Below are 26,254 nucleotides of genomic sequence, written 5' to 3'. Positions count from 1 at the left end.
CTGCCCCCCATCTCCCGCCCAAGCAGCCCTCCCTGGGGATCCAGCAGCGGGGAACCATACTGGGCAGCCTGGGAGAAGGAGTTTGGTGGGAAGCACGGCCCCGGGCCCCCTCCCCCCGAGAGCAAGTGGCACACAGTGGGGCTCCGGGGGGGAGGCTGGCTGCAGCCCACGCCTCTGGCTGAGGGGTAGAGGCTGAGGGGGCCTCCCTCCACCATCGCACACCGCCAGCCGACGGTCAGCCGAGGTGATCAAAAGCCAACCATCCTCTCGCTTTGGCTCTGGGTTTTGAGCTGGGAGGCATCCTCATATATTTCCACACCCCCTCCGGGCCTGCAACCCTAAAGGATAAAAATGCGCCTTCAAAGGAAAAGCTGCAAACCCGCATAAACCCCCACAAATCCAGGAGCTAGAGCTTTTAATAAAGAAACGCATGCCTGGCAAAGTACACGTTTTGCCCATAAAATTGCAAGACATAACGATGCTAGCTAACCAATATTTATAAAACGGGCACGCTTGCTCCTGGTGAGAAGAGCTTAGATACTCTCCAGCTCTCAAAAACTGTAAGACTAGCCAAAAAATCCGCGGCTGGAGGACAGCCAGCCCATACCCAGGCTGAACGATGACAGCCCGTAATCATTTTTGTCTCACGGCAAACAACCGGTGACAAGCACGTATAAGGCTCAGCCTTCTCCTGGTGCAGCTCTCCTGTTAGATTTCCTGAAGTAGAGAGACAAATATAAAAATCACTGTACAGGGGAACAATTAGCTTTGGGAGGGACTTCTGAAGGACAGAAGCCTTGGATCTGGATGTAAATAAATGAGATTATAAATCTTAATAGCAAACACCTCCATTTTCAGTACTTCTTGTCTCCTTTAACAGACCTCTGCCTGGCCCAAGCCCTGCTCTTTGCCTTGGCACTGACCTGCAAAACTGCTAATTAAATGCAGAGGGACTGCCTGTCCCTTGCGTGCAGCAGAGGAATAAACCCCCCCCACCACCTGGGCACCTTGCACCATGCGGACTGGCTCTGGATACCTGCTTTTGCCCCCTTTAATCCACCAACAAAACCCTCTTTGCGCCTGTGGCACAGGATCGGGCAAGGGCTGGCTCCTGCCTCCTGGAAAAAGCTACCTGGGCACCCCCAGCACGGCTGGCTCGGCAGCGATGGGAACGGGCTTGCACCAAAGCATCACCGCTTTCCCTCCCTCCTGCACACACGCTCCATCTCCAGAAGAAGAAATCTTGGCTGGTGAGGCTCTAACGGGGGCCACAGAGCAGATGACACAGAGACCCAGCTGGGAGCACGTACCTACCCTGCCCTCTAGATGCAGACATGGGAATCCAGCACAGGCACAAGCTGAGGAGGAGTTGCTTTTCCTCCTTCAGCTTCTCTTCTTGTTGCATCTTCCACCGGGGAATCCTCCTGCTCCAGACCCTCCAAGTCCACGAGGAGCATTGGTCACGCAGGGGAGATGCTCAAACATCTAGCCTTGGTGAGTGAGGGACAACTAACTTTGCCAAGGCCACGGAGAGGGGAAAAGGAGGTGCTTGCACACAAGACAAGGCTGTCTGCCTCCCCGTGAACAGGCTCCCAAGCAGGCTGTGTTCACTTTGGGTGAAATAAGCCACGAAACAAAGCCCAGCTCCACCAGCTCTGCTTCAAACAGCTGCCAGCAGATACTAAGAGGATCCTGCCGGAGGAGGAAAGCGCTCAAAGCCTTGTTGTAAGAGCACAAGGCAGGTTGAGAAGGAAAAGCAGTGACAGAGGAAGAAAGCAGCCTCAGTGGTACGTTAAAAACTGGACTTGGGTGGAGATCATCCCCACCTGCTTGCCTCTCCCTCTTGAGCAAACAAATCGGTTTGCTGAGTTTTACTGCACCCAGGCTCACCCCAGGCTGCCCAGAGCCAGCCCAGCCAGGCACTGGCTCCCAGATTCCCTGACATCCCCCCCTAAAATCACCACGGGCTTCCCTTGTCAGCTCTGCTCAGCTGGGACTGCGCCGGCAATCCGGGCTCTGAGCAGGGCTGAAGCTGGAGAGAGGAGCAGCAGGCACTGGTTTTGGGGGTAACGCTTCTCAAGGAGGGGATGTCTCTGCACCTTCTTCAGCCATGTCCGTTTGGGAACTAATGTGCATGTGCTTTTATGCCTGGCCCCAGAAATTACACAGTGAACCTCAAGGCCATGACTTTAAACAAGGGCACTGGAAAACGCACGTACACACACACACAAATAAGAAATGTCTGTTCCCAACACCTCCAAAAGCCCTTCTGGGTCCTCCATGGCCCTAAATTACCATTCCAGCCTGATTTAAGGCTGAGACTGAAGGTTTAGGCTTTAAAGCATCCCTTTACAAGTCTTTCTCAGGTGACTGATTTCCTCCTCCACCTCAATAGTGGCTGCCAGCAGATGCTGTTTCCCCAGCAAAAGCCACACTCCGCTTGTTACAGCCATCTCAAACCCACCCTGTCATTTCTTCCCTCCTTACAGCCACAGCAAAGCCTGAAGAATATTTATCAAGAAGCAAATGCGGCAGCTTTTTATGGTTAAGCTCAGGTCATTAATCTCTATAGCGAGTTTTCATAATCTTCCTCAGCTTCCCCGTGTTTGTTTAACTCTCAGATGGTCGCTCCGTGGAGCTCCAGGTAATTGCAGATTAACTGCCTTTCAATATTAATGGCTCTTCATTAATGCTCTGGGCTGTCTCCCCTCCAGAGCCCAGGTGATAGCTATTTGCGTTGTGCCTGCAGCTCCCCATGGTGCAAATTGTTTCTGTCTTTTGGGCTAAAATTCCATGATATGAGCCCAAATCTTCTGTGTGGTATGGCTGCTTTGTACCAGAGGTATTTCAGTGGAAGGGCGATTCCCTTCTCCTGCCCAATGCTCCTGCAGATGGCTCAGAGGAGCTGCTCTCAAGCCATCCCAAACCGCAGCACACTCAAGGACAGGTAGGGACGATGGCACCCCTCCAGTGTCCTCATCTTTCTAGGAAGGACCTTTACTTATGTAGACCCCACCCCAAGGCCCCGTGATGCAGGGCAGGGCTGGACATGTGGCCACAAGAACCTCCCAGATGACATGAAACCTGCCCAGAAGTGACATGAGGGCTGCAACCCAGCCTTCATCGGGGTTGTATGATCATGGCATGAAAGCGAGAGCCTCAGCCCCTCCACCCCGGCAGCACCTCCAGGTGCCGGAGGTGCAAACCTTGCGGTGCTGGTACTGTGGGACCATGCAGGATGAGTGGAGCTGACACCGTGCATCCTCATCTGCACGGTCCATGGGGATGGCCTCTGGTGAGTCCCATACCCTGAGTCACAACTTGGGGTACACAGTCGGCACAGGCAGGGAATGGGCTAAGAGTGATGCCATGTGGACAACCAGGGGCTGATTTTGCTATCTCATTTAGCCTCTAGCCAGGACACAGAGCATATTTATCACAGGGGCACTAAAGACCTAGTCCTGTATCTCCAACACCTTCCTCATCAGCCTGTCCTCTCTCCTCTCAAGCTTCTTAGGATGCTTCAGGATCTTGGTCTTGTTCAAAAGCCTTCACAGGACACATAAAGGCTTCCCAAGAACTCACCTCTTGCCGAGTTATTCACAACCAAAGAAACTGCCCACCCTAGGCCGCTGGCACATTAATCCTCTGCTTTAAAAATATCAGTGCACTCGGTGTTTTTGCATGAGCTTGGAGCTCTGTGTATTTGTACCCCAGGCCTGCGAGCGACCGGGATGAGCCGGTTTCTGTGTCCATGCCTTCCCCTGTAGCATCCTCTGCTCCCCATCCAGCCTTGCCCTGGGGTGCCGAGCTGCCCCGCGCCGGGCATTACACAGGGCATGAGCTGCACCAAGCAGCCAGATCATCACTTGGCCAACAAAGAGCCCCCCAGTCCCCTCTTTGTTGACACGGAGCTGGGACCAACTCGTCTAGATGGTGCTGAGCAGAAGCCCCTGACCTGCCCGCAAGCCCTCCGTCCTGCCCCTGGGTGGAGGAGGAGACCCCCCCACTATCTGGAGGGCAGGGGCAGCTTAAGGTGGGACTTCAGCCCCAGGGCTTTGTCGACCACTTCGGGGGGCTGCAGGCTGTGCCACTGGGCGAGGGGCCGGCGTGGGTTGGACAGCATGTCGGACCAGTGCCGCAACTGCTTGCCCGTGGCTCGGCAGCCCAGGAAGAGTTTGCCGATGGGCTCATTCTTGGTCACTTTGTCGTGGTCCCAGACGGAGATGACCACGTCCACATTCTGATGGGGGGGACACAAGAAATAGGGTCAGTGAGGAGGGGGCTCGCCGCAGCAGGGACCCGCCCAGCCCTGGGCACGGCAGGGAAGCCCACCTGGATCTGATTGAAAGGCACCTCAAAAACAAACACCTCGTTGAAGTAAGGGCTTAAGGTGTTTTTCTTCACACTTGTCTTCTTCTTCTTCCATTTCTTCCTGTTCAGAATGAGATGCACCTTGACAAAAGGATCTGAGGAGAGAGAAGACACGGCTGGAACAAGTGAGGAGCTCAGCCACAAAACAGCTTCTCTGGACCATTCCCAAGCAGAGCAGAGCATCCCACTTGTCACTCCTCATGGTGAGCATCCACTCCTCTTCCCCTTGCCAGCCTTGTTCCCAGAGCTCACCTTCTACACCTGCCACCTGCCACAAGCTCCCCGTACAGCCCCATCCAGCCATGACATCTCCTCCTGGGAGATACCTCCAGCTCTGCCCGAAGCTGGGGAAGGCTGCGAGCTGGCCAAGAGCTGGGTATGGTGGTGGTGGTGGCAGGAAGCAGGTCTCAGCACTGAGCGCTTTCAAAGCTTTGCAGCTCTTGGTGCCATCATTAAGGCCCAGGCAGGAGTAGGAAAATCTGAGCATGAGCAGCCCCCGCTGACCTGAGAGCCCATGGGAGTCCATCCGCTTCAGCTTCTTGGCTTCCAGGATGAGCACCGTCAGCTTGCTGGTGCTGGGGACGTAGCGCAGCGAGAAGCAGATCTCGCCCAACTGCTCTTCCTGATGGAGAGACGCCAGCCATGACCACCGGGCAGAGGAGCTGGCTCACCCGGGGCTGGAGCACCAGGCTGGCCCCAGGTTTCCTGGGCCTCCCCCCACCCCCATGCTTGCCCCTAAGGGCCTGCTTCTTGGGGTGGTGGCAAACCGGGCAACAGCGCATCCCTCCCGGCGGAGTATCCCACCTGCCAGGACCAACCTCCACTTTGCTGGCCGCCACCAGGTCACTCCACTGCTCGATGACGTGCTGCAGGTTGACGGTGGCCAGGGGCAGCCGGACCTCGCCGATGATGTCGTGCTTGGAAAAGCGGTTGAAGTCATAGATCTGCATCACCAGCGTGGATTCAGGCACCTCCGCCTGGGGTACCTGCAGGGGAGGACCCAAAAGCCTGCACTCGCTCCTCAGCGGCACCCCTGTCCCGCAGATGAGATAACAGGTCTTTCTCTGATGCTTCCCCATCCCAGTTGCAAAAGCATCTCCCTGCCTGGAGAGGTTTTTGCCCAGGGAGCAGTGCCCATGTAACATTCTTGACAGGACCAAAAAACACCATCAACTGTTTCTTACCTGAAAAGTGAAGCTCTCGTTGAAGACAGGGTTCAGGGTCTTGCGGTAAACCTTGGTCTCGTACCTCTTCTTCATATCGGATGTTAGGTAAATGATCACATACGGATCTGATGTGCCTCCACTGTCCATGGCCTTCAGCTCGGCTGCCTGCTTCACGCCGACTTTCAGCTGAGGAGTGATGCACAAGGTCACCGGGAGGAGGAGGATGGGGCCAGGCAACCGGGAAGCGATTGCAGCAGGGAGGACACTTCCACGCCACCCTGGCGTGAGAGCCGGCAGGCTGCAGGCTGGGGAAGAGGAGCAGGAGGCTATTGCCCACCTCAAGTGGGCAGCAAAGAGGGACCGTGCAAGAGCAAAGCCTTTTCCCCGCCGTGCCGCAGCCGCGAGCGTCCCCACCTCCTGTGCGCGGAAATTGTACTCCAGGGAGTACTGCAGCTTTCCTCGCCCCGTCTGCTCCGCAGCCCGCTCCAGGTCCTCCATCTCAGGCTGGACCTGTGGGAGGATGGACATTACCCTCAGGACGTGCTCAGCTACATCCCCGGCTGCGTCCTGCTCCACCACCCGCAGGACCAGGCAGCGCGGCACAAAACCTCTCAGGGAGGAGGGAGGTGGGGGAGAGGGGAAAGCAGGACGCACGAGGCTGGCCATGGTGGAGTTGCTGACGGCGTGCAAGCTGACCCTCTCCTTCTTCTTGGGCTTCTTCTTGCAACAGCAACACCTGATGATGCAGATGAGGAAGAGGAGGAGGAGAAGGGCCACTGCCACAGCCACGGCGATGAGCGCCCATTTGGGTACTGGTGCAACATTCGGGGAGCGGGGATGGACAGAAGAGTTAAAACCAAGCAAAACCATATAGAGCGCATTTAAACCCCTTCCTGGTGCTTCAGCATTAAGGGGTTGTACTTTGAAAATTGCCCCCCATAATCCCGGACAGGCCTCATGCAGGGAGGCTGCGGCTGGGGACCATTCCCCAAATGGGCAGCAAGGATGCCCTGCGCTCCTGAAGCAGCACGGTACCACCCTGCAGCATCCCCCCCCAACGGCCCCCGCTGCGAAAAGGGATTTGGAGGGAGGGAGAAGAGGATACACAGCCTCAGGGTGCAGGAGAACCGGCCAGATAATGCTGCCTGAGAGAGCAGGGCAAGCGCCATCCTACTCACATGGGATCCGGCTAAGCCAGCCGCCCAGGGAGCCCGGCCGAGCCGTGGTGGTGATGCCCACGGGGCTACTGGTGAGCGGGGAGGCCGTCGCCCTGCCGTTCCTGGCTACCACTGCCATGGCTAAACCCGGGTGACCTGGGGACGCAAGCAAAAAAAATAACAGGGTGGGGATTTCCTTTCCAGTAGTGCATGTGCTGCCAGTGGCCCAGGGCTCTAATGAGAGCAAACACAATTAAAACATAGAGACCAACGTAAGCGTTTAGGGCTTGGCCACCTTGGCAGCGAGGTGTGAAATGGAGTGGGAGGGAGCCAGGGGCAGGGAGGGCTCTGTGCCAATCAGCCCCTCGCCTACAGCCTTCTCATTTATATCCTTGCACACCTGCCTTTGGAAAGGGGAGGGAGTCAGGGGATGGATTAAGGAGATTTCCTTTGTTTTTGAGAAGAGGAATCACCTGGCTGTAGGGGAAAAAAAACCCAAGAGCTGTTTTGTGCTGGTTCCTCCCTGGCCAGGCAGCTTGAGCTGAAGTGTTTGCTCAGCCCTAGGCAAGCCCCACCATTAGCTAACACCCTTTTTGCCTTTTGGGGCTATTTTCCCCCCTCTCGCAGGGCTGAGGAGCGGGAGGGTTTGCTCCTGGGCTTGCAGCGGGACTGGTGCCAGCGGTGCAAGTGGAAGCAGTGCCACAAAGCTGGGGTCACACCGGCTCGGAAACTTCACGGAAGCGCGACCCACGCACACGGGCAACGCTGACGCAGCTTCGGGGAAGGCTTCAAATTTAAAGCAGAATGGGTTTGCGCTACTGCTCTCTCCACAGCGAGGCTCTCATTCTAGCACGAACACTTCCTTGTAGCCAAAACTTCCTTCTTTGCATCCTTTCGGGTGAGCGGCAGCGGCGCGCCGGGAGCTGGGCTATGCGGCCCGTGGGTCTGCAGCCATCGCGGCACTGACGGCACCCGGCCCCGGTGCTGTGCCCGAGGCTGGCAGGTATGTGCCCGTTCACCTTGTTCCAAACACCCGCCCCACGTCCGAGCGGGTCCCTGCTCAGGCAGCCAGCATCACCTCGCTCTGCCCACCCTCTGCCCGCATCCTGCCCGCCCCGCAGGGCCGTGGCTCCTTGCACGGGGAACCTCCCGGGGAGAAACCACCTCTGTGCTTTTCCCTGCTGAGCCCAGGAAGCCAGAAAAGCCTTTAATTTTTCCAGCAGTGGGCTTTGCTGCCTGTGGGCAAAGGGCTGGAGAGGCGTGGGAATTGCTATCATCCCTGCGGCATCGTGGCTGGGGCAATGAGGTGCGGGTTAAGTGACATGCCCAGGGCCAACTGGGACATCTGTGCCGTTGGACACCCGAGCCCCGTTCACAGCCTTGCCACCAGCAGCTTTAATTATCGGTTTCTGCTGTCGCCACACACGGAAATCAGTGGCCGGTGACATACCTGAGATATTTAGGAGGTGCCAGGCTGTGGCCTCGGGCTGTGGCAGTGGGTGGATACAATAGCACAGGCGAGCCGGCACCCACCCAGCACAGAATTAGGTGTCTCGGCCCTTTTTCCCTGCCAGACCCCCACAGGCTGTGTCACGTTAGCCTGACACTGGCCTTGGCTTAAAAACAAAATTCATCCCAGCCCCGCAGGGTGACCTGAGCCACAGTTTTGGGGACGATGGGGACAGCCCTGCTGCGGTCTGGGGCAGGCAGCACAGCCTCAGTGGGCTCCGCAGAGAGCATCGAGCATCCCTGCTCCTGGAAAAGGGGTCGGGGGAGCCCTGCTTCTCGCTCCCACCCTGTGCTGGCCGGGCTTCCGAAACCAGACTTACCGATGAGTGTCCTTCCCAGCCTCAGTGTCCCTTCCCCGCTGTGTGGGCTGCGGGCCCAGCCGCCGCGCGTGGCAGGGGCATGCTGCGGGGTGAGAGCCGAAAGTGCAGCAGGGATGGTGGCTGCACGGCACGGCCGAAACAAGAAAGTCTGCTTTGCCAGCCCAGGAACCGGGCGGCCCCAGCGGCTCCGTCGGCCCCACCTCACCGCTGACCCAAGCGGTGCTCGCGCAGGCGAAAAGCCGGCGGGGAACTCCCTGCCAGACCAGGAAGCAAAACCTGCCCTCCTGCCTGCGAGAAGCCGGCGGGCATCACTGCCCAGCTCGGTGTCCCGACAAATTTCCTTCTCCAAGTTATCCCTGCAGCGATGCTGCGCGGCTGCAGGCATCCAGCACAAGCGGACGGACGCTTGCAAGGGGAGGGGTGCACGGCTGCATCCATCCCTGCTGAGCTCTGCGTTTGGGGAGCCCAGCTCGTTGGCCCGCAGGGGTATGCGGCGGTTTAATGCAGCATGTGAGGGCCTGGGAAATGCGGGAGGCAGCGGGGATGAACGGGGATGCTCTTCTCCAACGTGGCAGGGAGGAACAGGCAGGGCGAGGGGATGGTGCTTGGGTGGCCTCATCCCCCCAGCGCCAAGAGGAGCAGCACCAGGAGCTATTATTTCACCAGCATCCATGTCACATTAAATTTACACTTGTACACTTCTTACCTTGTTACCAATCCAGCAAAGTCAGCCCCAAACCTGCCTTGTCACCACGGAAATTTGGGGCGATGCTGGAAGCAGGGAGCGATACCGCCAATGCCCGTTGGCTGACGCAGACGTGGGGGGACAGGCCCCAGAAACTAGACCCATCCCAGTCCTGCCAGATTTTCGTATGGCCACCAAGGCATTGCCATAATGGGCTCCTGACCACAGGAGAGGTGCCAGGGCTGCCCCTTGGCCACCCAAAACACAGCCCCGCTCAGAAGTGGCCTGCACTCCTGCTGCTCAGAGAAGCATCATCTCCAGGAGCAGGAGGTGCTGCAGGAATGATGCTGCAGCAAAGCTCTGGGAGGAGAAACGTGGATGCCAAAACACTTTTTGCTCGAAAGCGGCAGTCTCAGAGGATGCACGGGATAAATTCATAAAGGGGACAGGGGGAAAAGAAAACATGCCCAATAAAACCAGTCAGGCAAAGGGCGTTTGCATACACACGCTAAAAGCTGAGCATATCAAGTAGCCGTTTGACAGGTTCTTTGCTAGGGATGAGCATCTCGGTGAAGCCAAGCTGCACAGGACCCCAGCTGCAGCCCACCCCTTGGGAGGAGATTTGGTGATGCTGTTGATAACCTGGTGCCACGCAGAGGGGACGGCTGCTTGGCTTTAATGGGGGTGAGTTTGGTCTCCTTTGGTAGGAGCCAGCCTGGGGATGCTGCTGCTCAGGGCCATCTCCCAGCAGCGGGGCAGGGACGTGCCCCGGCTGGGCAAGGGACAAGCTGCAGGATGGCAGATGTTCCTCTGTGTCAGCCCCTTCCTCTCCCCAACACCCCCCCACACACACACAGATCTCACTCTTGGGCAGAAAGGGGGTGTTGAAATACCCCTGCAGCATGAGCCTCGTAGGGCTGGGTGCCGCACAGCCCACCTGGAAAAGCAAAATCCCAGCCCCAAAATCACCCCCGCTCAGGGCAGCGCGTAAGTGGCAGCTTTCAGGAACGAAGGGAAAAAGGACCCAAAAAGTTTACGGTAAAATTGCAAATGTGGTGAGTCCCTGCTGCACCCTGCCATGCTCTGCACCAGCCTTTCTCCCTGGCCCAGCTCCCTGCAGCTGCCTGCATACGCTGCAAACCACTCTTGAACAGATACCCCTATATTTTTGGTCAAAACTACAACCATTATGTACTCAAAGGCTGGGAAATGAGAGGTCTGGAGGCACGCTATAAATACCCCAGCTCCAGAAATAGACATCGCTGCAGCGCTTGTGGGTGGCGAGCGGCGGCCGAGCGCAAGCTCCCAGGGACCCCAAAAAACAGGAGTGGGGCTGAGCCCCTTGGCTGGAGCGTGGCTGTGCCCGTGGCCGTGGCTGTGCCCATGGCCATGGCTGTGCCCGTGGCCGTGGCTGTGCCCGTGGCTGTGGCTGTGGCTGTGCCCGTGGCTGTGCCCGTGGCCGTGGCCAGGCCTGTGTGGCGCCGGCTGGGAACTGCAGTCTGGCCAAGGCACGACGCCAACCTGCCCGGCTGCCTACAAATCCCAGCGCACCGGGGAGCGGAGCTGCACCCCAGGCTGGCTCCTGCCTGCTTCCTGCCAGAGCGGGGAGGGGGGGAAATATAAACGGCAGCATCTTGGGCGAAGGCTGGATGCTGCCGCTGGACAGCCTGCGCCGGGGAGCCGTGGCAAGCGCTCGCGGTGAGTTGGGGCTTTTCTCTCTAGCAAAATCCAGGCTGTAAGCGGTGGGACAGTATCTGTTCCGTGCGACGCAGCTGCAGGATGGGCTGCCGGGAGCAGCAAACATCCGCCTGAAATGCTTTCCTGTAGTGTCCGGCGTTGGGTGCAGCTGGGGGGGGGGGGGGGGGGGGGGCTGCTCGCAGCGGAGATGTGTGCACGTGCATATATGCATATTGGTATGTACACATTGCGGCAGTCACCGGGGGCAGGGAGATGGAAAGGAAAAGTCAGGCTGGGTTTGCAGCACTTGGGAAGAAAAGAGCAGAAATTACAAGTGGTGTTCTCCCCCCTAAGAAGGGCTGCTTAACTCCCTTGCCCCCTCTCATTTGATTTTCACTTTCAGAAAAGTATTTGGCTGAAATTCTGCCAGTGGAAAGCTTCTCCCCGCTCAGCTGGGCTGGTGGTTGCCACCCTCTGCCCTGCTCTCTGGGAAGAGACCCCTTCCCGGCATGGGGTATGGGATGCTCAGCATTTCCTGGCTTTCCCGGGCACCCCCCGGCTGTGGGGAGCGCTGCCAGGAGGGCTTTCCACCCCAGGGGGGGCAGTCATGGAGCACACATGCAAATATTGAGGCCAATCCCCGCCCCCCCCCATGGCAACTCTCTCGCTCTCAGGGCTGGCATCAGCCAAGTGCATTTCCTACTAGCCCAGGAATCACTTTGCAGTCCCTGAATTATAACAATTAATTAAAGAAAATTGAGGCAAAAGAAACGTCTCCCTGGAGACCCTGCCTTGGCCTTTATACTGCATGCTGGCTTTGGTCTGTGCTTGCACAGCCCCCCGCCCCAGTAATCAGGTAGGGCATGAACTGGTAAATGAGGTGTTAATGCTGTTGCTATTCCCAGCACGTCTGTGTAGAGCAGTCATTGCTGCCTCTGCTCTCCAGAGAAACCCTGCAGTGTACTCGTGGGAGCTGCTGGGTGGAAACAACCCCCCATGGGATCCCCATGGGAACGGTTCCCATCCCGCAGGCTGAATCCTAAAAGTCCACTTCTAACACTGACTAGTGCAGAGAAGTGAAGCATACAGCGTGGTGGTTACAGAAACCACAGGACCCGGGTGTACAAAAAAAAGTGGGATTTATGATTCAGCTGCTAGGCACAGGCAGACTGTGTAACCCACCCCCCCCCCCCAAGACTTTTGTCTGCCAGACCCGGGTTAGCCCAGCCTGCACCCACACCCTCAGTGTAGGGGCTGGCTGGCTCCCAGGGCTGTGGAGGGGCAGAGCAGCCCCATCAGGGGGGTCCCATCCTGCACCCAAGCCCTCACCACACATCTCGACTTACTCCGGCCTTTTGCAGCTCCAAAAGACCTGCTCCTGCAGTGAACTTGTTTATTTGTGGATACAAATTCGCTATTCAAGCAAAAATAGCGAGAAAGGCACCAGGGATGTGAACTAGAAGCCTACCCATAAGATCTGACCTATTTTGGCTTTTAAAGACAGACTTATTTTGCTGGGAAAAGAGCTCCACAACTGCTTTTAGTAGTTCCCCCTAGAGAAAAATACTGCTTGAGGTGAGGAAAAACAAAAAAAAAAAAAAAAACCAACCCAGTGATCTATGTTTGAAAAGCCACTTTTCCATCATATTTAATTGGAACTTTAGACTAAGTTTTCTCAGAGTAGAGCTGTTGCCAGCACAAGCAGGTTCATTTGGGCTGCTCCACGTCCCCTGCCTCTTTTCTACTCTTCCCCCTCTCTAGGTTGGCTATATTACAATGTACCACTCTAATTGTATACTTTCTCTTTGAGGCTGAAAGTCGAAGATGGCAGAGCCTGAAAGCACAGTCCTAAACACTGACGTGAAACAGGTAAGAGGTTGGTCATTACAAAACATGCACATTTCTAAAGCAAGTTTTGAAATGCCACCGCAGGAAAGGACACACCACAACCTGGAGCTGTGGTGGCCTGAATTGCTTGCGCCCAGGTTTCAGCAGAAGTGGCCTGTCCCAGGGCTGCTGGGCACCTGCTCCCACTGAGGTCCGTGTGATTTCCACATGGGAAGAGGTTGCACGGCTGAACCTCCAGTTGCATGGGCAGGACGGGTGCGTTTGCTCACACTTTGGAGCAGCCAAGGAGAAAGCAGCAGCTTCTGTACATACATAGAGACTTTATTAGACTCTCCAGAACAGACAGAGACGAAGGGTAGAACCACCAGGACACGCAGAGAAACCCAGCAGTGCCCAGCTCGGCACAAACAGTTGACCATGGCTGTGCCGCGCTCACAAACAGCAAAATTATGAAGCAATCCTCTCTGGTGTGAGCTGTCCTCAGAGCATACGGCACTTACCAGACAGGTTAGGGTTTCACAACCGCCTGCCGCATCCTTGGTGGCCTAAAAATTAAGACTGGGCTTGGTACCTCTTCTCCAAAGGCCCCTCTGGCATCAGGAACCGTGACGCGTGGGTGATGCCTCCAACGTCCAACCCCACCACCCTGCTCAGTGGAGCCCTGTGTCCCGCTGCTCACCCCACTTCCCGAAGCTCCTTCGCTGCCCCCTAATCTTTCTTTCCTCCCTGTCCTGCAGAAAGACCCCAGCGAGGCACTGGTCATTGCGGTGACCACCAGAGCCATCTTCAACCTGGAGGAGGAGCACAAGCTCTACCTGGAGAAGGGCAGGGAGGAGTACACAAGGCACCAGAAAGCCAACCAGGACAAGCCCCTGCGACCAGGCACGGCCTTCGCCTTCATCCAGGTGAGCCCCACGCCTGGCCAGGGGCACAAGCAGGCACTCGTGGGATGGGGTGAAAGCTCAGCTTTCCCGGCTTTAGGTCTCAACTCCCATCACAGGGTGTAGATATGCCTGTCCCAGCCTCTTGGCCTTGTTGCAGGGCGTCGAGACCTGTGCTCCTCACCGGTCCCACATGTCCCCCTCCCTCCTGGTGGGGGTATCCCCTTCCCTGCCCTCCTGGCAGGATGGCTTTTGATCTGTCTGGCTCTCCATAACACGCTATCCTTGCCACAGCTGACAGATGCAGCACAAACCATTAAGGTTAGTGCAAAAGAGCTTTGGCAAGCCACTGCAGTCATGCCCCTCCAAAAAAGCCCCACCTTCACCTCGCAGGCAGCGCAGTATGTGAACGAGAAGATCCTGGAGAGCAACCCAGCAGAGAAGGACCTTTTTGACATCCTGGTGCTCTCCAACAACAGCCCGGAGAGCGGCGTGCGCATCATCAACAGCACCAAGCACTACGGTAAGGGGGACCCCATCCCCAGGGGGGGCTGCTTCCCCCCAGGCGGCTGCAAAGCCGAGAAGGCACCACCGCAGTGGAGCATCGGTGGCAAATACAGAGCCAGGGGATACAAGGGGAAGGGGTTATTTTGGAAAAAAGCCCAATTCCTGCCGGCCCCAGGCTGCTTGCCCAGGGTGCTGGAGCACTCCTAGGATACAGGGTCCTTAGCAGAACCGGGCTCCCTTCTGCCATATCCTTCGCAGCTGGGGGTCTGGCAGCATTTTGCACAGCCTGGGTAGCTTCAGGCAGCTACAAAAGAAACAGAGTTCTTAAAAAAAAAAAAAAAAAGTCCCACAAAAAGTCCCACAGTGCTACACAGTGCTATCAGGAAGGTTCGTTTAAGGGAGGGATGAAAAGAATATTTAACTGCACTTTGCAGTTTTGTAGGAGCAACAGGGCAAGGAGATGCAGCAAGAACATGGGTGGGTTCCCCACACAGCACTGGGAAAATAATTACCCTGAGCTCTGCAGCAAAGCACACCGAGACCCGGGGAGGGGAGGTGGGGGCTGTGAGGGGGATGTTGCCCCATAACAGACTTTGCTCACATCCCCTGACCCGAAGGCCTGGAGATCTCCAAGTTCTGCTTCGTCAGCGATGAGGACTCTACGCAGTACCTGAAATCCCACGGGGTCAAGCTCTTCCTCTCAGCTGACAGGACAGATGTCTGCAACGCCCTTCGGAGAGGTGCGTTCTCCCCTCCATCCCACGTCCCCAAACCCACCTCACCTTTCCTGAGCAGCTCAGTACCAAGAGGCAACACCAGAGCCCGTGCTCTCACGGGGACAAGGGGGTGAATGGCGCATTGATTACCAGCACAGTCCCGAACAGTCCAATCTCTGTCCCCACCAGTAGCCTGCAAACACACCAGGGTTTCTCCGAGGCCTTCACAAGTCACCGAGTGCTTCATGCATAATTCCGGCCATAGCTCTGCCATGGGTTGGTCATCCCCTGCCTGATATTTAATCCTTTCTAACCAAAGATGCTGCCCATGGCTGCTCCCTGGATCAATGCGAGTGCATTAGCGATTCCCAGGGCTTTGTGAGGGTGCTATCGAAATTTGCTTTTTGGGTACATGCAGAGTTACCATGTGCTCAGTGATAGATGTAAGCACAGGCTTGGCCTGGATCGGAGGGAGAGCAGTCTCCCCAACAGCTCTAACAGGGTTAATCACCTCCTTATTAATTTGCTTGGGTATGAGCACATCAGCTGGCCAAGGTCCTTCAAGGTCAGGAGCAAGCCATCTGCAGCCTGGGCTTTCCTTTGCTACACAGCACATTCCTGGAGCCTCCTTGAAGAACATCTTTGCTCTCACAAGTGTCTCTCATCCAGGGGCCTGGGTCCATGAACGAGGGCGGGCAGGGAGCAGCTTGGAGGAAGAGCCCTGTAATTAAGCCAATTACCCCAATCAAGTGGTGGTGCCAGTCCCTATTACTCACGGCACGGCGTGCTAAATCTGGGCATTAAAACCAGGCTTGGCAGGGCGGGCGAGCACCGGGAGGAGGGCTGCTCGTGCCTACACAAACACCCATCATCTCTTAGCAGACCTCAGTATCTCTTCAGATGTGAGCCTCCGATCAGCAGCACTTTCCTGCCCATCCCCGTCGGGGGGTAACGCAGCCCTCGAAAGGGCTCCAGAAAGACACCCCCCCCCCCAGCTTGGAGATCCCAACATTGGGGTGTGGGATGGGGCCGTGGCCAATGCGTGGGGAGGAGCTGGCCACGCACGAGCTGCCCCCACCCGGGGAGGGGGTGTCCCTCCTGAGCCCCCCCCTCCCTCGCTCTGTCTCGCAGGGGTGTCGGCAGCGCTCGTCTGCCAGCAAGAGGTGCAGGCCCCCAGCACCCCGCTCCGCGTCGCGTTCGACGGGGATGCCGTGCTCTTCTCCGACGAGACGGACCAGGTCTTCCAGGAGCAGGGGCTGGAGGGGGCCGTGCAGTACGAGCGGGCGATGGAGGCCGTGCCCATGGGAGAGGTGAGCAAGCCACTTCGCTTTCACGGGCGCCCACGGGCTCTGCACCCACCATGAGCATCTCTCCCGTTAGAGCTTTGCCATGAGTAGCCAGAAAAGCACAAATCCTTACAGGTTCCCACTGCATCCACCACCTGGCGTAGGCCTGATCTGGAGCCCCACTGGAAATGGATCTGGTCTGATGTCTCCTCTAAGGGAGCATCAGCGCCCAAATATCCAGGGCTGGGGTTACCCCCAGCGTCGCCTTTTGTAGGCTGGGACCTCCCGTTGTGCAAGTCCCTGCAGGACACAGACCCAGAGGCGCTGCTCGCTGGGATGTACCTTCCAGGTCACTTTGGGTTTAGGATGAGCACCACCGCTCTCGTCTTCCTCCCAAGCACCCCAGTGCACAGCACCAGTCCCAGCATTGCTCAATCCTGCACCCCACAGGCATCCCTGTGCTCTGCACACCCCTGAGAAACCCTGGAAGAGGAACAAGTGGCTTGTACAGGCAGAGCAGATGTCTCCTTATTTCCCACCCACTCCCAAGTGCCTTGCTGTGTTTCCAGGGTCCCCTGAAGGCTTTTGCCATGCGCCTTGGGAAGATGCGCAAAAAGTTCGGCCAGGAGAAATCCCCCATCCGCACCTACCTGGTGACCGCCCGCAGCGGCCGGGACATGGGCATCCGAGCCATCAAGACGCTCCGGGAATGGGGTCTGACCATTGACGAGGCTTTCTTCATGGACGGGGCTCCCAAGGGCCCCATCCTCGCCCAGATCCAGCCCCACATTTTCTTTGACGATGGGCTTCACAACATCCAGGGGGCTCGAAATGTGGGTGTGCCCTCTGCCTGGGTCCCCTCCTGCTGCTGATGGGCTGCAGGCCAGCAGCCCTCCCTCCCAGCAGCACAGGGGACTGGGCCAGCTGAAGGCAAACCTTCTGGCAGAGAGGGAAGGATTTCCTAACTTGCAGCAAGCAAACCTCGGGGAAAGGGGGTGAGAGCATTGCATGAGAGCACAGGCTACCATGCAGACTTGATGCTCATTTCTGCTCCTGGTATATGAGGTCCCTTAGGTCTCAGGATAAAGCCAAAAGATGCAACTGCTCCAGGAAGGAAGGTCACCTTTTCTGTGACACTGAGGACTACCACCTACCTGCCCTGCAAGACCTGGGGACTTTTCTCTTCTTCAAAGAAATAAATGAAGCTATTGCCCCACACACGAGCTAAAGGAAGAATGAAACCAAGCACTAAAAATGCTAGCTGTGGCTGTGCTCAGTCTCTCAGATTTATTCCCAGGACCTCTTCCCAAAGAAATCCCTCAAGACCCTCCTCACCAGACACACTCAGCTTAGTTTCCTGAGGAGGCTGACATGCTAGCAAGTCCTTTGGGAAGCTCCAGCCAAACTAAGGAGCTGCCGAAAGACTTCAAAGCTGTAAAGGACCTACAGACTTTCTTAGCAATGGATGATGAGGTTGAAGAAAGAAAGCCCAAGCTATTCCCCGTTATAGAAGAGATGACAGCACAAGTCACCTTTCCTCAGGCATGCGGGTTGCTCAGAGTGCCCTTAGGAGAGCCAGGCCTGTAGGACACAGCTCCTGGAGCTGCAGGGCTCCCTGCCCAGCCCCGGCATAAATGGGCTCCAGGCCTGGGGGTGGGGGTCCCCGGTGCTGCCACTCAGGTCCGTGGGTCTGTGGGTGCGCTCAGGACCCTGCCTGGCACCACGCCACCCCCCCCTCCCCCCGTGCAGGGATGCCTCTCCTCTGGCAATTTAGAAACTGCTCCTAATTTTCCTGGGAGAAAGCAGCATCCCCCCCTTCCCCGAGATTCATTTGCAGGTTTCTTTCCCCAGGGCAGGATGTAAGCGGTTGCAGCCAGAGGCCACTGGACACGCACCCCAAATCCCTGGGAGCTCCCCAGAACAGCCTCGTACAAAAATACAAACTGGCTGCTCAGGGCAGTGCCTGCTGGGCAGGAATACGGACAGAGCTGATAAAAATGACGGTGGCTTAATTCTTTAAATCTTAGTGTAATCAAAAAGTAATTTTTTTTTTAAAGGCTTCACGAGCATTGCTCTCACCAAAGCTTTTTTTCCCCTTCAATAAATAAATAAACAATCAGCCCCGTGTGATCGCTTGTCCCCCACACCCATGCTCAGGAGTGTGGGAGGAGGGCTGGGGTAACTCAGTGCTCCTTTACAGACGTTCAGCTCTGTAATCCGGTTTTATACACGTACATCAAGATGAGTTAAATACACAAGAAACATTCAGCGGCCTTTAGATTAGGCCCCTGAACAGCATCTTGCATCTGTGTTCCCAAGCCCACCCCTGCTCCCGCTACCCCAGGCTGGGGGGGCTCTGCACATCTCGCCCTAGCAAGGGGAGCTGCTGGCCCCGCTGTGCCACCCGTCCTGTCCCTGCCACCGTGGCCACCGTGCGGGTCCGAGCTCGGGGCTGCCAGGGCAGGGATGCCTGTGTACGGGGCTTGGGTAGGAAGCCACCGCCAAAGACGCAAAGCCTGGCAGGGTCTTGGCATCAGCAGTCTGGCCCCTGGCACTTTTGCTCAGTCCAGATGCTGAAATTAGATGTTTTGAGGTAGCAACATCAGCTACTCATCATTCGCTAATACCACTAAGCACCCGTCAGCCTCAATTGCTGAGCAAACATTAATTACGGGATGCTCAAAACGTGCCCGGTAAGCAGGTACAGATGTTCGTCCCATTTTTATGCAGGTCAGATACCGCTGGGCTCGGTGCGGGGATCCAAGCGCCCATCTCCGGCCGCGCTCACCGTGCACAGCCCGATGCTTCGGTGGCAGCTGGCGGTGGGGACACGGGCACTGTGGTGGTGGCAGTGGTGGTCCTGGACACCCTCTGCCCCTCCGACCCATCGCCTTTGCCGGTGCCTGGACAGCACTAGCAGGAGCTTGGTCAATGCCTCGGGCGACGGGGAATTAGCTGAGTCAAGGGTGATGGGGACAGACCCACGTGAGCCGTCACAGGGCATGAGCTGCTGAGGCAAGGGGGAAGGCACCGTGTGGCTTCCTCCGGCACTGTCAGCACAGCGGGGCATGACGGGGCGAAATGTGCCCAAAATGGGAAAAAAGGAAGGAAACTCAGGGTTTGTGGGGTTACATCATATGGGGCCAAGTGCAGCTGCTTCAGGCCATGGCTCAAATGTGAAGCAGTGAAACTGCCCTTTGTTACCCTGCTCTGGAGATGAAGCATGAAAAATACCCTCTGGCAATGACTGCTGCAGCTTCAACCCCTGCTGCGAGGGCAAACTTGTTGTTTTCTCTTAGAGGCATCTGTAATAAGTTCATTAATGTGGGATATTCCTCAGGTCTTGGCTTTCTGAAGCATTTTAATCTCCCTCCTTCAAAGGGTTGCTGGTGCCCAGGTGTCCCTTGCTGCTGCTACAGCCCAAAGTGGGTCTAACTGCTGGGGTTGGTCACGGGATGCTTCTCTGATATCCATCTCAGGTTTGGGGGGCCAGGGCAAGGCAGGAGCAGGTCACACCACCGTGCCACCCACAGGGACAGGCTCCCTTTGAGCCTCGCTAGGTTTCACACCTTTCCACTCCGGGAAAAGAAATGAATGCGTGCACAGGGGGTGCAAAGGGGGCTCTGAGGACCTGCCCTTGATTCTGGCCATTGTTTTCCAGCAGCCCCCTGCCACGCCAGCCAAAGCTTCCTGGTGCCAGAGTCCTGTCCTCCTTCCCCCCCCCATCCTCCCCCCGGCACTGATCTGCCACTGCGTGGGCCACCCCCAGGACACCGTCCCAATGCGGGGAGGGAAGCGGGCGATGCTCCCGCTCTGCTCAGCTGCAGGCAGGTCAGCTGCCTTCTCTGCCGATCCCAGCCTTGCCGGCGGTGCTGAACAAGCAGCCCTTGTTTTTTTTTTTTGGGGGGGGGGGTGGAGGTGGTGCGTGACCCCAGGGATCGGAGGCTGCAGCCAGCTGGCCCCAAGGAGTTTGCAGGAGACCTTTGCCCAAGAGCGTGCCCTTAATCCCCCACTCACTGCACCAGTCAGTTTAGGGTTGCACTGCTAAAACCAAAACCAGCTTAACGCTATGAGAGAGAAAAGAATTTTTCACGAAATGGTGACACCGCAGGGAGGGAAGATTGGCGGGTATTTAGCCGCTAAGAGATATCTGCATTGGCAGTGTCCGAGCAGTTCGGCTTTATTGACTCCTGGCTGCAGCTGGAGAGGGTGCTGGAGGTTGCAGGAGCCAGGCACAGCTGCGGTGTCCTCCAGGGATGCTCCCACACCTCCCATAACCTACGAGCACCTTCGGCTGAGACCATGGGGCAAAGAGTCTTCACATTTTTGACCATACCCCTGACCCTAAGCCACCCTGGTGCCAGACCATCTTGGGAAACACTCAGGGATTCGCAGCCAGAGAGGCTGAGATGCCAAGTCCCACGCTGCAAATAATTATTAACAGGGTGTTTTGTGTGCAGAAGCTCTGAGAGAGGGTGTGCGAAGCCGCATACCGTGTTTGCTGAGGTGCTTAAACATAGGTTCAAAATCTTAACCGCAGGCAGGCACGTTGGAAAATGCTGGCTGCGGCAGCAAGTGAAGCTGGAGCTTAGGAGAAAGGCGACAATAAATAGGTTGGAATTAAGAGCCTTCATGGGCATACTCACACAGCAACAACTGCCCCAGGAGCTTGGGATTGATTCACCAAATCACCAGTGGGAGCTGGGTGGTTGCTCCCACTCCAGGGCAACACACTGCAAGTTTAAGCTGATCCTTGGGTCACCATGGGGTGTTGACCCTCGTCTTTTTGAGCCCACACTCCTCCCAGGACCAGAAGGCTCAGTCGCTTTGGTGTTCTGTCACACGGAGGAGATGTGATCACATAAATGATGGTCTTCTCGGGGAAGCTTCGGCTGGAAATTAAAGGAAAGAATTAAATGGCGTCTAGTGCTGGCAAAGAAAACGCAGATGGATGGCGTGCTTAGATGTGGCTGGAGGCACATCTCTGCATCATACATGGACACCCCACCGGCGAGCCGATACCCCCGTGCCCCAGGCCAGGCTCGCGCGGCCCCGGGGACCGCAGCAGGGATTGCTCAAGGCAGGTGACGAGGTGAGTCGGGTCCCGGTGCTCCCCATCACATCCTGGCGTGGGAGGCGATGAATCGATGCCATCGTTGTCACTTACCACCCCATCCCGTCAGCCGCCGGTCACGCTGCCGGCAGCCAGCGACTGCCAGAGTTGTTATTGCCCGTCCCCGGCAATTTCAGCCTGCTGCAAAATAACTCGGGTGAGGCAAACACCACGAGATGCCTGCCCCGAGGAGAGGACAGGGCTGGCAGCCGGGGTGAGGCAGGTCCCCTCCTCCCCGAGGTGGGTGCCAGGCATGTCCCCGGCCGCGGGGGAGGACGGGCCGGGGGATGCGGAAGGACGTCCGACTGACACCGAGTGGGGTCAGGCCCGGGCAGGTGGCGTGGGGGTGGCGGGGATTTGGGCAGGGCCATGGAGTGCGTGGGACATGGGGACAGGCGATGACAGGTTTGGTGGTAGCCCAGCGAGGCAAAGCAGTGGACAAGTAAACTCTGGTGAAGACACCAGGGCAGCTCACAGGCTTAAAGACCATAAGCACTTTGCTGCGTAAAGCCTTTTATTTCTTATTTTCAAATAGCTAGGGGAAAGTCTGAAAGAGCAGGGTCTGATGGAGAAGGTCCACTGAGGTGAAAGCACCCCATGCTCAAAGGCTTCCGCAAATGGCCCTGATGGGGATGGAGCCACGCTCAGGGCTCCTGCCCATCGTGACACCCAGCCGTGACACCCAGCCGTGACACCCAGCCGCCGGTGAGCCACCCTTGCCCACCACCAGGACCAGGGTTTGCGGCGTGAGAGACACCAAGGCAACAATTACCACCCAGCCTAAGCCTTCTGCATCTCCCCTTCGCATCTCCCCAAGGTCACTGCAGTCCATGCTGGCAGCCCAAAAATGTTTAAGCAGGCTTCTGGCCAGCTCTGCCTCCAAACCAGCCCCGGCCAGTTGGCACCACTGGACCAGTGGTTGCCACCGCCCGTGATGCCCAGGTCATCTCCCGCAGCGCTGGGATGTGGTGGCCAGAGCCTGGATGGGTCCCTTTGCCATGCTCAGTGCAACCCCTCCCCTGCTCCCAGGCTTCCCATCAGCTGGAGCTGCTACTAAAGCACCTTCGGATTTTTTACTTTTGCAGGTGTCACCCAGAAAAAGGGCGTAATCTGGGACGTGCCAGTGTCTCTGGGAAACGTGCCCTCACCTTGTGAATCCTACATCGTTTAGGAAACGGTGCTGGGAGTGGGTGAGGTCCTGGCACCACGCCAGGAAAAAGTTACCACGGCTTCCCGCGGGGGCTCGGGGTGGGTGAATCAGGCCCTGCTAATTAGCTGCATCCAGCAGCTTCAAGCCGGCACCGGGACCTTGAGTCGGAGTCAGGGTGTTTGCAACCAGACCTGCCCGGGCTTGTGCACCCATAGGCTCTGCTCAACTCAGACCGAGGAATAGTTTTCTTTTGTCCTTTAGCAACAAGCTGCAAAATCCCCAAACCATTTTTCTGATTTTGAAGGTGCTTGTCCTTTAGAAATTGCACCTGCAGCTTTGCATTTGGCAATCGGCATTTCTGAGCTGAGGCTTTCCTTGACCCTTAGGTCGTTGCAGTTCAAAGCATTGGCTACTGCTGTGATAAATAAAAAGAAAAAAAACACCAAGGAAAGGATGATGGCAAACACACAACCATGTATAAGGAGAAAGAGGCCACTGTAGCCAGAGTGCTGCCAGCCTGCAAGTGGGGGAGCTGCTAGAGCCCCCCAAAAGATAAAGGGTTTGAAACTAAGCAGCATCAGGTCCCTGGCTGTGCGGCAAGGGGCAGGTGGGATCCCCCAGCGTCACCTGTGGAGGGGACCCCAATCTCCCAGGGCTGGGGCTGGGGTGCTTCTGCCTGCGAGAGCCGCTGGGGCTGAGTCATCCGACCATCCCTTTGGGAATCCTCTGGGGCAGGGATCAGGGTTGCAAAAGCATTGCCCGCTCCCAGGGGAGCGTCACCCCACACCCACGGCCGTGGCTGCGGGAGACGGTGCTCCAGCTCACCCTGTGGAGCTGAGGGGATGAGGGGGGCTGAGGAGACAGACCAGCAAGGAAAGGGGTTCCTCACCGTGCCAAAAATAGGAATGAGGTGGGACAGGTCCCTCGGCTGGCTCTCGCATGTCTCTCACTGCTCCAGGCGCCTCAGCCACCTCACTCCGGGTCTTGCTCTGCAAACAAGGAAAAATGTGTAAAACCCTCCAAACCCAGGCTCATGCCAGTTTATCTTTTGAAGATAACATGGTGCAACTCTCACGGTCCCAGCCTATAAATACCCAGACGTACTCCCAGCTGCGCCTCTCAAGGCCTTGACATCAGGGAAAACGTCAGCATGCTGAGGGAGCCCAAATGCAGAAATCCCAGCTCCTCGCTGGGGCCACCGGTCCCTCGATGTGCAGGCACGGTGGTGTCAGCTCCAAAACCACTGGTGCCAAGGGCTGGAGCCAAATTAAACACTCTGGGGATAAGCTCCCCCATCCCTTCCCATCTGGTGAGCACCCATGGGAGGATCGGTATCGGAACATTTGCCGACACAGCCCCGTCCTCACTTTTTCCCAATAAACCACTGGGAAGTGTCTCACTGGTTTGATGGACATGAAGTCTCTTAGAGAAGCATATCTAAACACAGCGACCTTCTCGCATCGGTATGAGAGCAGCTCTGGATGCAGACACAAGCCCTGCTACCACGAAGCCCAGGCAAAGGCTCATTCATAACAGCTTTGCTAACAGCATTCGTAACAGCAAGCTAACAGCAAAGCTTGCCCTTAATCCCTCGGAATTAAAAAAACAGACACAGACTAGATTTGGACTGCTTGACCCTGCTGAAAAGACTTTGCTCCGCACTGCGTGATGGTATGGGGCTAGCGTGGCGTGCTGGCCTCACCAGCCCATCCCTGCATGCTGGAGCCCACTCCGTAGCCACGGGATGCTGGAAGAGACTGGCTGGACTGGTAACGCTCGTGGAGGAGCTGTGGGGCCAGATGTATGTTGCCTGGCTGCCTACAGTTTCCCGACCACTTCAAAAGGAAGGAGGAGGGCTGGTACCTCACCCACTCCACCGCGGGCTCTGGGAGAGCCTGAAAGGGTGTAGGGGAGCCCCGGGGCTGGCGTCAGGACTATCCTTTTTGTCTGCACAACACATTTGCAAAGGGGTTCAGAGCCCTTGGGGAGGGTGGGTTTGCTCGAGTGGGACTGTGGTTGGGTTAGTTTATGTCTGACCCGCTGCCGCCTACGGGCACTCGGCGCCGGAGCTGCCGGTACCCAGGGGGGCAAGAGGAGGATCCCCCCGAGCTGGAGCCGGCGGCAGCAGCGATGCCTCTGGGGTCGGGCTACAGATGCTGGGGACCCGCCATGCCTTGGGCCCTTTCCCAAAAAGAGCCGTGCGGGGTTTTGCTGAGTCACGCGGCGCCACGGGGCCGGGAGGGTGCTGGGTTTTGCTGACTCAGGGTCCGTGGCACTCGCCTTGACCACATGCCCGCAGGGGCAGGAGGGAAGCGGGGGCTGGCCGAAATAACGGGACCCAGGCGGGCTCAGCCAACGCCTCCGGTCATCGCTCTGGAAAACCTCATTCCAACAGGTGCCATCTCCCACGGGCAGGAGAGAGGTTCCCCGGGACCCCCTGGCTTGAGCGAGGCATTGCAATTTGGAGAGCGAGTGGGACGAGACGCAGCCCGGGGTGGGAGTAACCCCTAAAAACACTTGGCACGGACCACAGTCAGGGGGAGGCAGGCAGCCACCCGGGGCAGCGGGATGCCGCGGGAGGATGGAAGAGGCTCAGGGAGGGTGGGGAGGAGATGGTGCAAGCGAGGTGCCAGTGACATGACCCAGCGATTTTCCAGAAGTTGCATGAACAGGAAGGAGGTGGGTGAGAGGGTCAGGGACCCGGCCACAAAGCCACGGGTACCCCACTCCAGCTGTGCCCAGCTCGTCCCACGGGCTGCTGCTCTCCTGTCCCTGAGGCTGGGCACAAGCAGGAGCAGAAAACACACACCCCTAGACCTCAGGACTTGGAAGGGAAAGTGTCTGTAAATCTTATTTTTTTTTTTTTTTTTTTCCAGCTAGTCTCGTGGCTCTGTAAGAGCTTGGTCAGGGCAAACTGGGCAGAGATTAGCTCCATCCACCGCCTCCCAAACTGGTGGGGTGGCACCTGCTGTGACATCCCAGTGGTGGCAAAGAGCCCGTCCCCGTGCTCCCAAATACTGAGCCCTGCATTTGGGGGGTGAAGAGGGGGACCTGAGGTGGCCAGGGCTGCCCCCCCCCCCAACTCTGCACGGCACCAGCATCATCCTCAATAGCTGTAGATGGCCCAGTATCTCCAAGGTGGCATGTCAAGGGGGGGCCACATCTGGCTTGGCACACCCCCCCCCCCCCCCCCGGTCCTTCCCAAACAAGCTTTGGTCCAGGATATGCCCATCTCCCCCCAGAGCCCCCAGCCCGGAGGGATGAGCCCCCCCAGAATAGGGGTGCCCTGGGGCTGGGGTGCTGCCACGGCCCCCCTGGGCAGGGGGGTGCAGACACCCCCGTGAGCTCAGCTCCCGCGTGAAACCCCACTGGTGACAGCGGGTGGGCGGCTGAGGTCCGTGAGGAGCCGCGGGCTTCTGGCAGGCTGAGGCAGAGGGGGGGGGCTGCTGCCTGGGGAGTGCCCCCCACCCCCCCGCGCTATACCTCCGCAGGGAAGGGAAGCGAGAAAAGCTAGAAAACCTGGAAAGAACAACAACAAAATAATTAAAAAAAAAAAAAAAAAAAACTAAACCAAGAAAAAGGAACTTAAAGGCATAACAAACGCGAGCACGCGCGGTCGGCCGGGCACCTCGTGATTTCTTTAATGGTGTTTATTCCCCTTTTCCCGGAGGCTGAGTCATGGGCCGAGGCGCCGGGGGTCAGGTTTGGGGGGGGGGGGGGGCGGCACCCCCGGCCCCGCACCCCGCCGAGCGGCCCCGCACCCCCCGCGGGTGCCGCCGCCCCGCCCGCCCGCCCTCACGTGACGCCGCCGGTTGCAATTTTAGCCCGTCAGCTGACTGGCCAAAAAAAAAAAAAAAAAAAAAAA

The 26,254-nt window shown here is 57.4% G+C and overlaps 2 protein-coding genes and 1 long non-coding RNA gene across 3 annotated transcripts; 1 reads left to right on the top strand and 2 right to left on the bottom strand.

Annotated features, from left to right (window-relative positions):
* Positions 1 to 3,675: 3,675 nt before the first annotated feature.
* On the bottom strand, positions 3,676 to 8,638 carry SYT8 (synaptotagmin 8). Its single transcript, XM_032984937.2, has 9 exons — positions 8,527 to 8,638; positions 6,719 to 6,853; positions 6,195 to 6,352; positions 5,955 to 6,050; positions 5,559 to 5,726; positions 5,193 to 5,360; positions 4,879 to 4,996; positions 4,336 to 4,469; positions 3,676 to 4,243 (listed from the first exon to the last, which is right to left on the bottom strand). The coding sequence occupies exons 2-9, from the start codon at positions 6,834 to 6,836 to the stop codon at positions 4,010 to 4,012; spliced, it is 1,194 nt and encodes a 397-aa protein (XP_032840828.2). The 5' UTR covers positions 6,837 to 6,853; positions 8,527 to 8,638; the 3' UTR covers positions 3,676 to 4,009.
* A 2,140-nt stretch (positions 8,639 to 10,778) lies between these two features.
* On the top strand, positions 10,779 to 17,312 carry LOC104359556 (cytosolic 5'-nucleotidase 1A). Its single transcript, XM_032984973.2, has 7 exons — positions 10,779 to 10,909; positions 12,699 to 12,757; positions 13,474 to 13,641; positions 14,011 to 14,140; positions 14,742 to 14,864; positions 15,972 to 16,150; positions 16,696 to 17,312. The coding sequence occupies exons 2-7, from the start codon at positions 12,713 to 12,715 to the stop codon at positions 16,996 to 16,998; spliced, it is 948 nt and encodes a 315-aa protein (XP_032840864.1). The 5' UTR covers positions 10,779 to 10,909; positions 12,699 to 12,712; the 3' UTR covers positions 16,999 to 17,312.
* A 2,969-nt stretch (positions 17,313 to 20,281) lies between these two features.
* On the bottom strand, positions 20,282 to 26,133 carry LOC116959649. Its single transcript, XR_004405992.2, has 3 exons — positions 26,018 to 26,133; positions 23,279 to 23,378; positions 20,282 to 21,018 (listed from the first exon to the last, which is right to left on the bottom strand). It is a non-coding gene; the product is annotated as an uncharacterized LOC116959649 (long non-coding RNA).
* Between the last annotated feature and the right edge of the window lie 121 nt (positions 26,134 to 26,254).

Source organism: Tyto alba, unplaced genomic scaffold (genome assembly GCF_018691265.1).
Source record: "Tyto alba isolate M040663 unplaced genomic scaffold, T.alba_DEE_v4.0 Super-Scaffold_8, whole genome shotgun sequence".
NCBI classification, from domain to species: domain Eukaryota; kingdom Metazoa; phylum Chordata; class Aves; order Strigiformes; family Tytonidae; genus Tyto; species Tyto alba.
This window is presented reverse-complemented; position numbering and strand designations above follow the sequence as displayed.